Below are 12293 nucleotides of genomic sequence, written 5' to 3'. Positions count from 1 at the left end.
CCTGCACAACCAACACACTGGCAGTCACACATCGCATACAGACACGCACATCTTTCTGATGGTGGAAAAGCACTACAGATTGAAGTGGTAAGCACTGCCATGGTAGGGCTGATGGCAGCCCCTGGAGAGCTCATTCAAACGTTTCAGGCCGCATGCAAAAAATAGCAAATTAATGCAAGTGAAGGGCTTCTGCCTACAGGAGCAGTGCCCTCATTTTAGAAATACCATTTTTTTTCCCCTGATTTTTTTATGATGAGTTCAAAGGGATATGATTTCCCTCAACAGTGCTGCTGTTGTTGTTAAAGGGCTATGTATGTTAAATTCAGCCCAGTTCCCTCAGCACAATGCACATAATACAGGCAGTGTGTCGAACATGGCTACATCCAGTACAATGTAGCCAGCTATGATGCCATCTAGGCTCATTCGTAACTGGTATGTGTGATGTTACGACAAATGCCAAGGATAGTTTGAGATCCAATGGACAGGCTGAAGCATGTCTGCCAATTCCATTTGAAATCAGATTTCAAAACATTAGGGATGGTTACTCTCCACAGACTAGTTTAGAGGAACATGATTAGAATCTGCAGCTGCTTTTGTGACTTCCAGAAGAAAAGGGGTTTTTCACTTAAAGGTGGAATGAGTAGGATTTTCCTGAAAAAAAAACAATATATATATATTCATACAAAAAGAATCCCTCTCAGACATCAGGTATGACCCCCCTTAGAAGTGTGTGGCCATGTCTGTATCTGTATCATTTCTGTATTTTCTCAGTTTGCTGTGATGAGGAGGTTTCTTGTTTTCTGGTGTGTAGCTTCCAGCTAGTAACAGTGCACAGCCCAGAACACATCCGAGAGAAATCTACGAAAATGGTGGAAAGAACACCAAAAAAATGCAAACAAAGCAAGGGGAAACACCAAATGGACAAAGCTCATTCGAAAATAAAAGTGATTGTGGGGTTGGCTTTTACTTGCTGGGAAATAACCTAACCCTAACAGTGAGGCTCACCGAAAACAGGTTTTCCTCTGCTGTTTGAGGTCAAATAATGCAATGTCCGCCACAAAGCAGCTGTATATTATAACAGGATAGTATGGTGATTGTCAGAAAACCTTGAATAAGTAGGTTATGACACCACATATGATAAAGACAGACAGCATCACTCACCTTGTGTTAAATGACTCACAAATGTCTGCTTATGTCAGGTGCCAAGAATACAAAGGAAATGAATACAAAGGAAAGGAATGCAAAGGCATTCCCCCTTTCTGAAGAGTTACATTGAATGATGATTTACAGTATATTCAAAAGATAACAGGGGAGCAACAAGTGAGAGCCATGTAATGAGGTGTCAGCGTGAAGGAGACAGGCCGCCAGCTATTTAGTGTCACACATGAAGACTTTATGCAAGTGTAATATTTTAAACATTATTTATTTGGACCATTAATATAGCTTAATCTTATAATTAATTAACATAATTAATCTTATGTATTACTGAAAAGATATTTTTAGAGAGACATTCTTAGAGGGGAGCAGAGTAACAGGCATCGCTTACTTGGAAAGCACAGTCGCCCAGATGCTACACGAGAGGTTCAGTTACTAAACTAGTAGAAAATAGAGATTCTGGACACTTATGAATCATCATAATTTATGCTTCTGATATTTCACGAGCATTGCATTGTGGGATTTTCAGCAAAAACAATGTAGATGTGTTTTTAGAACATTGTTTAGGGAAGTACAGACTGCATCATTTTTAGACTTGCAATTAGGAAATTCAAATATACTGTAATGGTGTAAAGTAAATGCATGAGGTAGCAACTGGAGTAAGTTTCAAAATTCCCCATTTAGGCTTATGACCACTGCGCTATTTTACAGCTAATTTACATAAACTGAAGGGAGGAGTGAAAAAAAGACAAAAAGTCTCCAAGGGAAAGAAAAGAAAGCAGGAAAATTGTCGGCCGAGGGAGCTAATGGTCAGCAGATAATTATTAAGAGCAATGCTAGCAGAGACCGTAGTAAGCAGAGAGCAGAACTGCTCTTTGTTAACTAAGCTCGCCTGATTACTTTTTTTCAATAACTGCTATAATTCTCTAAATTGGATTTTTCTACCACACGAGTGAGGTGGGTGATTTGTTTCTGCATATTTTGTATTATGTTTATGTATATTTTCTTTCTTGCGTTGCAAAATGTTTTAGCTTAAGTGATGATGAATTGTGCTTTCCACAGGATCAGTACATTGCACTGATCTGACTGTAGATCAGCCAACACAGCTCTGAAACACGGTCATTTTGAACAAAGAATGCATAATTGCATAAAGAAATGTAAAAGGAAAGACATGATACCAGAAACAAATAATGGCACAATTCGGAGGGAAAATAATAAATAAAATGATGTATTTATATTTATGATATATTTATAATACTTGTGTAATATAATTATAAATTAATAGATTTACAAAATAATAAATTAGATTAAATGGAAAATTAAATAAGTAAATAAATAGGGCAATTAATACAAAGGTAAATAAATACATAGGTAGAGTAATTTAAAACAGAAATATATATATATATACATATATTAATACATTTTACACTGCGCATTTTGTTTTATTGTTATTTTGGATATATTGCTTTTAATAGGATGGGTTCCAAGTAAGTAGGCTTATTTCACTCCAGCTAAGATTTTAAACTCCTTCTGTGTAGCCATTGGTGAAGCTGTAAAAGCAGCATGCTAAACTACAAACACTGTTCCAACACAATACAGTAGCAAGGTTGTGCCAGAAGAGGGTCGCTTCTTCACCGGGATTTGTTGGCACATTAATCCCCAGATCCACAGTATGGCACAAAAAGGACAAGGCCAAAAAACAGATACTAAAAACTAAAAAAAGGGGGGGGCGGGTGTTGGTGGTCTGTAGCTATGACAGCCTTCTGCGTCCATACACACACAGATGAACACACAGCCCCCCCCAAAACCCCTCACTTACAAAAACCTCCCCGACCTTCCTTCTAATTGGACTTAGGGTGAGGGAAGAGAATAGGTGGGGGTGGCTATGGTGGGTGGAGAGGGGGCAGGAGGCGTAAATGTGACCTTTTTTTCCTCTGCGGAGATTCCCAAGACACAGTGGGAAGTGCTCACAAAAGACCCTCAGTGTTCACGGTTACTGGCCGGCCCCTGCACTTCTGCTGTGATTACGCTGCCAGAGGAGCACAACTAAACTTAGAGCAGAACACAGAATCATCAGAAGATTCTTACAAACAAGCTTAAACCACTGTGTGCAGCAATAATATATGTTTTCTTTCCCTTGAGTTCATTTATGGCTCTGTAGTCCATTTCCTTCTATTCACAGCACCGACGTAAAAGTTGCATTGCCACACTGTACATGTGAAAGGCAGAATGTTATAGCAACATACAAATGCTCATTATGCATTGTGCTCTCTAATGCTGCAGCTGGTCACTGTGGAGCTAATTCTAACTCCTTTAAATATTGTAGGGTAGTTTAGTCTTTAACAGTACATCGTGTTTTAAAAGTTGGTCATATGTTTTATTTGGAAAATCTTAATTAGCAAATTAATCACAGTTGTCACATAATTGTAATGGACAACAAGCACAATATTTGCCACTGAAATGTCATAGAACAGAAGTAAAGTAGCATAAATTGAATGTGAAGTATCTCAAAATTATGCTTAACGACTACTTTTCCCACTAGCAGCAGCAGATACACACATCTAACATAGCGGTGCTTCTGGTCCTCAGCTACTTATTACTACATGTTATTAAATTACACTGCATTCTGGTTTTTAGCTATTTTTTTGTGTTTGTCTTTTCATGGTCTGGGGGTGATGGTGGAACCAGTAAAGCAGCTGCACACCAAATATCTGTTATTGACTTAGGATACATTGATTTGACAAAAAAATTCTTCACTTACTAACTTTTTCCAGAGCTTTCAAACCACTTCTCACAGTCTTTGTCAGGGGATGGAGACGATTAATCGAGAATCAAGAATTGATTCTTTCCACGATGCTGACTGTCCAACGAAAAACAAAAAAAATAATTCTACGGAAAACGCTGTGTTATGAATATTAACGTGGTTCCTTTGACTGATCGGAGGCTTGAACAAACTCTACCAATCAGAGGATTTGGTAGCTATACCATCCGGGCAAATATAAAATCTAGATGTTACAAATATTTATATGAACACTCAATCAACAGAAAATTGCTAAGGAATGATTTTGATAATTGATTAATCATTAGGTTATTTTTAAAACAAAACTGCCAGTCATCCTCTAATTTCCAGCTGTTTTAGATCTTGAACGTTAACCGAATATTGTTTTTGGGGGGTTTTCAGACTGTTGGTCAGAAAAAAAGAAGACATTTGAAGACATTTGTCTACTCGGAGCGGGCATTTGTCCCTGTTATCTAACATTTCATAGACGGCGCAATAATATAATTTGAATAACAATGATTTAAAACTTCCCATCGGTCACTGGTTGTGCCTGCTAGTTATCCCATAATTGCTTTGTTAAACCATTCATTCCAATTTTGAATACTGCTATTGTTACAAGTTTGACTTTTAACTACAAATCATTCCACTTTGAGTTAAATGGTAGGGGCAATAGCATTGCAAGTCGTATTACCAAACGTAGTGAAAAGAACTTAAAAGAGCATAAACATCAGGCCATAGTGCATGAGGTATAACAGTCATGAAATTTATCACAACTTGATTCATAGCAACATGTATGAAAGAAAAATGAAAAACACACTTGTCTTTGTCTGTAGCCATATACATAATATATATGCACATTTGTACCACACGGTTCACAAATTTCAAGATATTTCACAACAACAGCACCAAAGAGCTTTTGATTGATTCCTCAACCCCGCTAATACATTCATTCATTCATTATTTTCAGATATTCTAATAATCTATTAATTACAGAAGTGAATAATTTACAATAAAATAACAATTTTAAGGTACATTTCGCATTTCCAGTACTTTTATACTACAATAATCCTGTTCAGTCCCCACATGCATCAATCTGTCTAAATCTTTTACGAAGGTTGTTGATTTTGAAAATTTTACACAGGACGGAAAGGTTATTATGCTGTCTTAATGACTGAAAACCCTGTTACCTTGTAGTGTTCAACAAAGCAAGCAGCTTACTAAGGCAGAAAAGCTTTTCTTAAGGACCCCCCCTTTCAGCAACCCATTCCTGCGCTTAGCTCCTGCATGGAATAGAAACTGTACACCAAAACTCTGAGAACTTACAGTGGTATTGAAATCACATACAAAAAAGTCAGGTACTGCATCTTGAAGACAAAAATGCCACAAAGTGAAGACTTTTGTTGTAAAATGTTATAATCCTCACCAAACCATAGAGAAAACAACACTGAACAATCAAACCATTGTACTCTATGACAACACCTTCTCTGGATTATCTTTTGATTTGGTCCAAACTTAATACAAACGGATATACAAAAGACCCTTTCTGTACGCTGATTTTTTAAAAGGCATCTGCGTAAGCAAATGGCATTCATGTGTCAAATGTATTGGGTATCGTGCTGACACTGGCCTTGCTGTGACCTTCAAACAGAGGCACTTTTTTCTTCTACCCCAGTTCTGTGATGAGAAATCAAACTTGCTTGCTCATTCTGAATGAATCTTTAATTGTATATTTATTTATTTAGATTTGCTGATTGGATCTCGAAAACTGCTGCTCAGGTGTTCGACAGCTCACTTTCTTTCTGTACATCAACCCACTGCAGTGACACGCATCTACCCAACACAATCAAATAGTGACACAGTTCAGAGAGGTACCATCACGTTACACCATCTGTCCTCCTGTACTTCCTACTCTACACTATGAACCACTTGTCTTGCAGCGATAGAGCTTTTGTGGTATGCAGCAGCAATATTGTCTGGGCCCGTTGTTATTTTGGATTAATAGATAGGACTAAACATTTGTTTGACAGAAACCTGAAAGAAACCTCAGGAATCCCCTCAGAGCATGTCTCTCTAAATCTCTGTAACAAAGTCCTGTGTCAATATGCTGTGCAAAATCATTCCACTGCCACCCTTTGTTAAATGAGCTTGTGTGTGTCTCTGTTTTGTACCCTGTACAAGGTGCCAGATGTTTAACTGGAATACGGAAAACTTCTTCAGAACGTGACACAGACAAATGAAAGAGAATGATCTAAACCAAACAAAGACTGTAAAAGCCAAGAAAACAACTGAAACGTGTCCAGAGGAAACAAGAATCAATCTGCGTAAAAACAAAACATCATTCCAGAATTTTCTTGTCCATGGATTCTTTGCCATTGGTCCGTGAGTAAGGCTCAAAAGCAGAGGAGCTCAAGTATCGGGCGGAAAGTTCCTGCAGGTTGCCGGCCAGCGAACCGGCCATGGACAGGGGGTTTGAGGAAATGCGGCTGGTGACGCCGCTGAGTAAGGAGGGCATGGGGAAGCTGAAGAGGCTGTGAGCCCCTGGTGAGCTCTGCAGGCCCGCCACTGTCCCAGAGCTGGTCACAGCAGGTAGAGGAGGGCTGCCGCCCGCTGTGCCAGTGCTGCCGGTGCTGCTGCTACTGCTGCTGCTGCCATTGCTGGCCATGGCCATGGAGGGAGAGCGCAGGGCAGAGCCCAGCGTGCCACCGCTGCAGTGGGGCAGGAGGCCCGGGAGGCCAGGAGGAGTCAGCAGCCGACCCTGCTCAAGCAGTCTGAGGACACTGCACGTCGCTGCTGTTTCAGAAACCACTGAACGCAGCTCAGAGTCCTTCCCCTGGTCCTTTTTCTGCTTTGTGCGCCGGTTCTGGAACCAGACCTTCACCTGGAGAAGAAAACAGACAAGAGAATGAGTCTATAGAGATGCATGGTGAATATAATGTGTAATACGTATATATTAATGTATTATTATATATTGACTGCATGGGATAGAAGATATGAATTTAAATACTCATAATAGCATTACTTTGAAAAAATACACAGCATTAAGAAAGCTGCCTTGCAATATTACAAATTCACTGCTACCTGGTTTAAAAATGCCAGTGATCATAGTGAAGCGATAATCTGATAATCTCAGTTGCACCATGAGCAACTGTGTGTCTTCACAGATTAAGCTGATTGCTTTACCCGACACTTTTGTTCACAAATCAAAAGTAACAAAGTGCTCATCCATCCCCCACCTATTCACTGCATGCACTTTCAGATACTCACTCATGTACAGTAGGTGTATATGCAGAGATACTTACACACACACACACACACACACACACACACACACACTTGTGGTCCACCAGGTAATGATTGTAGACAGTGATTGATCAAAAGATGCATTCATGTCATTCAGTCACGGAGGAGATGACTCACTGTTATGCACTCACTGCCAGGAGTTTAATTCAATCAAAACTTGCTCAAAGATAGCCTTTCATGTGTAAACCACAGCTTATCTTACGCTACAAAAGCTTCAGATTCCATCTAGAATTTTGTATTTGAAAACCTACATCAAACCGGCAATGAAAAAACATGTAGTAATTGGGCTGTGTGATTGCGTCGTGCTGTGATTATGTCGCAAATTTGTGCACAACATAAAATGGGATATTTTAAACTGAAATTATTAGTTGAGATTTGCAGAAAATGTATCACCATCTGGTTGCCAGTACTTTGATACCACAACAGTTCCATCAAGTCCCCACATGCATCAGTCTACATAAATCTTTGCAGCACTACGTGCACACACATTTTAACGGCATGAAAACCCTGAATCACACCTTCACCTAAAGTTTTTTTTCTACTGCTCCTGCAAATGTTTCATTCCCTAATTCAAAATGGCCCCCGTTAACTATGACTTAAATGACCTGCATCTTCTTTTAATTAACACCATGCCATTGGATGAAAATGCAGGTTTACTATCTCAGATAGAATTAAAGAAATCCTAATTCTGAACAGAAAAGAACAACATCTGATTGGTTATTCTTACAAATGTAAAGAGGAGTATCAAGAGTATCAGGAAAGTAAGAGAAAAAAACAATTCCCCATGTTCCCATGGAATGGTATAAGGATGGGAAAAAAGAATTCACTCTTAGTGATACAATTTAAAGGTAGTAACAGCACTAACCTTTTAAATTAACACATTCAATCAAGTAATTCATCTCGCTCAACGGATCTATTTAGTTATTCTGCCACATCCATTCTTCAGTTTCACATAATCTTAATTGAATTAATGTCAAACCTGAAACAAATACAGGGTTTTCTATGAATTGTAGCTGTGGGTCTCCTGTAATCACACCTGATTGCTTTCATATGGAACAAAAAGGAGACATACCAATCAGCAGCGAGCCTCTAGCTCTGTCTTACTGCTAGCCCAATCACATTTGAATATTTTTTTTCTTTCACTTCAGTAGGTGGTTTAACTCTTCACCAGCTGTTAACAACCATTTCACGGCCATAGAAGAAGGCCTGCTGCTCAATCCGATATTTTTTTTTTACTTTGCAATGTAAAGACTGTTCAGAAGGAACATCTTGTTCATTTTAGAGGTTACATTTTCAGCACAGAGAAAACAACAAGGTGAAGCTGGTAGCTCAAACAAAGATGGTTAGGTGAGCACACAGCAAATGGCCTTAATGTAACAACCTGTGAGAGCCAGGGAGACAAATGTTAATTTCACCATCTTGCCATTAAAAGGCATTTCATAAGAACAGGGGGCAGACTCTGGGAGAAAGTCTTGAAGCCTTTGTCCTACCTAAATATGAAGCAAATGTTGCTTTCCATATTACCTTTATGTGAGCAAAATAGCATCTTCAGACACTTCATTAAGTTGTTTTGAATTTATGTGAAAAAGAAAAGCAGCAGTTGGGTTGATTCGGATGAAAGAGATACATTTTAGAACATTTAAAAAGTCCAATTTAAAGCACATAAGGAAATAAAATGTACACAGCTGACCTTGTACTACATCAACAGGCAGATTATCGTTTGTGGTGTCATTTTGTGAGAAAAGCTTGACCTTGGGTGGAGGTCTGTGAGGGCTGCATTGAAAGCCCCAACACATTAGCACCGAAGACCATGGCGCTTGTTAGCCATTTTGCACATTTTCCAAAATAAATATACCTATATAATGGGTGATGAAACTCAAGCAAAAAAATGCACCGCCACTTTGAAGCAGGCAGCTGGGGTTCCCTTAATCCTTCCCAAATCATACAGGATGACCGGGTGACTTGCTTTGGAATTTGTGCCTAACACGGAGTGCAAATGCAGTTCAGCTACAGCTGACACTGTGTGACCCACTGCTGACCCCACACGTATGGCATGAGGAGGAGGAAGCCTGCGCTCTTTCTAATGGCAGCTTTCGTTTTAGCAGCTTTGTAACGTCAAACATCCCATAAGCTGGATCAACACTACATTTGATTTAACAAGGCAGGTTGATTGCATACAATTACAAATATATGTAAAGGTACAAACCATGTTCTAAATGTAAACCAAAGGGTGCTCATATTGAAAATACTGATCCTAAATCAGCAGGCCACAGAAAACTAATACCAGCCAACAACTAGTTTTAATGGTTATTGGTGCCATTAAAGTTTTCTTTACATCGGTGGTGTGTGTAAAACAGACATGTATTTTTAATAATGATCAGCTGTGAAACATAATTCTTATTTCTTTGACTCAAAAGAGTATACATCTTAAAATTATATGGATGAGAACTGGTTGCACCTTTAAAAAGAAACAAAGTGCTTTGCCTGTAACTGACTTAATTATTTATTTATGTCAGGGCTTACAAATGAAAAGAAATGAATTTGATAATATGAATAAATTCATCATATTCTGTGACAAAGCAAGTAGTCCTTTTACATCGTAACAGGATAATCTGAGGTCAAATAGATTTGGTGGAAAAAAATCTTTTGCACAGAAGATTTTCTGTTTCACATGTGATCATTTTTAGATGTAGTGTGAGTACAAAGCAAACATACCTGAGTTTCAGACAGATTGAGCTGACGGGCCAGTTCTGTCCGTTCCCTCCCGACTACGTACTGGCACCTCTGAAACTCCATCTCTAACCGGTAGAGTTGCTCTGCAGTGAAGGAGGTCCTGGTCCGCTTGGGTCGGTCCAAATCCAAACCCTTCGGCAGGATAATCTCTCGGATGGAGCCTTTGGCATCTGCAACAATCAGCTCTTTAGATTAACAACACTGAGGCAAAGACATGAAGAGAGTCACAATTAATGACAATATATTCCTAGATAGTTTTTACAGAGTTCATTATTATTATTATTATCATTATTATTATTATTATTATTATTATCATTATTATTATAGCAGGTAGCACAGTAGTGGAGCTACTGAAAATTCATAATAATGAGTCAAATTCTAATTTTTACTACAAGTATTAGTTTGTATGGACTAAATGTAACAGGATGTATTTAGAGACCCATAAATTATGTATTACATCTAGAGGCTTACTACACCCTACTTTTTTTAATTATTAGGGAGAAAAGATGAATATCATACAGGCAAAACTTTTGCTATTCTGTTATTTGATATGAATTCACTGGAGGTGTCTTTGAAAAGATAATGTATATTTATATAAAGAAAATGTTCACAAATGTGTGCTCCTAATAAGTGACATTTACATAAATTGTGGTTTCATTTCTATTCAGTAATGTAATCCCTATCTATGTTACCACAAAAGAGAAATTACAACAATGGGTGAAGTTGTCAAAATTCTATCAAATAAACTGCGGCTCTGCTTAAAAAGTATGCAGTGTTTTTTGAAAGCTACTAATAACCTGACTGTAATTTTAAATCATCAATTCAAAATAATCGTGGTGGTATTGCTGCAAGAAATTCATCGATAATTATTAACACACACACACACACATAAAAAAGAAGAGACTGATGAGAAGAACAAGTTCAATAGAAACTTTCATCTAAATTTCAGATAGCAAGCCTGCTCTGGCTGTCTTTGGTGGAGTTATATTTATAGTTTGTTTTCATACACTCTTAGTGTTGGGCCAACACTGCATGAAGGAAATGACATAAATTACTCTTTGGGCAGCTGACACTCATGCACGCAATTCCACGTATGATTTGTTGATATCAAATATCTAAAAAAAACATTTTGCTTCCCTCTGTTTAAATACTTAAATACTTTAATAATTTTAGTCTTTATCACCCTGAATGTGTAAAGCAGCACATACAGTAATAAACCCTGCTGGTGTTTCTCCTTAAATGCATGACCTTACACACATTTAAATTCATCCAGGGACAAGAAACATTTTTGAATAATTAACATTAGCAAGTATGAAATCTAAATAAAGGTTTAGCTTGTCAGAGTGTTTAAATTCTAAAAACAGTGACTGTGGCCGTTTAGTAAAATTAAAGATAGATACATAGCAATTAGGTCTTTTTCATGGCAAATGATTTAGTTTTCTTATATTTTATTTTATATGTTTTTATAATTAGACTCAAACTCATTACTCTCTTCATTTTAAATTGGCTCCGTAAATATAGATTGAACAACGTGTCACCATAATTGATTTTTTTGTTTCAGGGTATGTTTTTCTATTAACTTTAACTTTAAAGTTAAGTATAAGCCTAAGTGATGAATTTTCTTTCTCTCTATGGATCAACAACCACTGTCTGATGTTACAAAGGCTTCATTTTTTCAACTTTGTTTTTCAAGATATTCATATTCCAGATTCTCTAGTGCATTTAATCTAACAACAGTTTAGACTATGTTTCCTCAGATGAATATATACGATCTCGGGGGTAGGATGCAGCTAATTCTAAAAAACAAAAGAAGAGAGAGCACCAGTCTTACCTCGGACTAGTATTCTCCGACAGTAGTCTGGGTCCCCCGCGCTCCCCCTGTTCTTCTCGCAGTTGTCCACAGTCCCAGAGGGGGAAAATGGCTCTTGCTGCTCCTTGAGGAAGCTTTTGGACAAGCTGCCCTGGGAGTCCTTGTCATCTTTCCCCTTCTTTAGTCCATTCTTCAGCCCCATCCCTTCCGTCTCTTGGTTGTACCTGACCTCCATGCTCAGTTTATCCCTCTGGACCTGCACTTTGTCCACCTCTTTTTTTCCTTTGTCAGGTTAAAAAAGAAAAGGAGATTACGGAGAACACGGTGCACCAGTTCGTCTGGACAGTGTGGGTTTAAGTTTCAAAACAGCACCTTTCAGCAAAGCAGAGTCAGCTATCTAATGTTTGGTGAAATACCTCCGTCGCCGACCAAGGAGCCCTATTATCACTGACCAAACTCCCTTGCCCAATGATCATGGACTTCTCTGTGAAACTCAACAGTAATTCAATGCCCCCC

At 38.3% G+C, this 12293-nt stretch overlaps 1 protein-coding gene across 1 annotated transcript; it reads right to left on the bottom strand.

Moving 5' to 3' along the window:
* Positions 1 to 6269: 6269 nt before the first annotated feature.
* On the bottom strand, positions 6270 to 12012 carry vax1 (ventral anterior homeobox 1). The gene is made up of 3 exons (XM_070841507.1): positions 11799 to 12012; positions 9950 to 10137; positions 6270 to 6812 (listed from the first exon to the last, which is right to left on the bottom strand). The coding sequence occupies exons 1-3, from the start codon at positions 12010 to 12012 to the stop codon at positions 6270 to 6272; spliced, it is 945 nt and encodes a 314-aa protein (XP_070697608.1).
* Between the last annotated feature and the right edge of the window lie 281 nt (positions 12013 to 12293).

This window comes from Pempheris klunzingeri, chromosome 12, assembly GCF_042242105.1.
Source record: "Pempheris klunzingeri isolate RE-2024b chromosome 12, fPemKlu1.hap1, whole genome shotgun sequence".
Taxonomy (NCBI): Eukaryota; Metazoa; Chordata; class Actinopteri; order Acropomatiformes; family Pempheridae; genus Pempheris; species Pempheris klunzingeri.
This window is presented reverse-complemented; position numbering and strand designations above follow the sequence as displayed.

Bases quoted from the DNA above. Each gene is read 5' to 3' on its own strand.
- vax1 (XM_070841507.1), bottom strand. From the start codon at position 12,012: ATGGAGGTCAGGTACAACCAAGAGACGGAAGGGATGGGGCTGAAGAAT. The intron at 10,138-11,798 runs GTAAGACTGGTG...TGATTGTTGCAG, and splicing joins TCGGAGAATACTAGTCCGAG to ATGCCAAAGGCTCCATCCGA. The intron at 6,813-9,949 runs GTATGTTTGCTT...TTTCTTCTCCAG, and splicing joins TCAATCTGTCTGAAACTCAG to GTGAAGGTCTGGTTCCAGAA.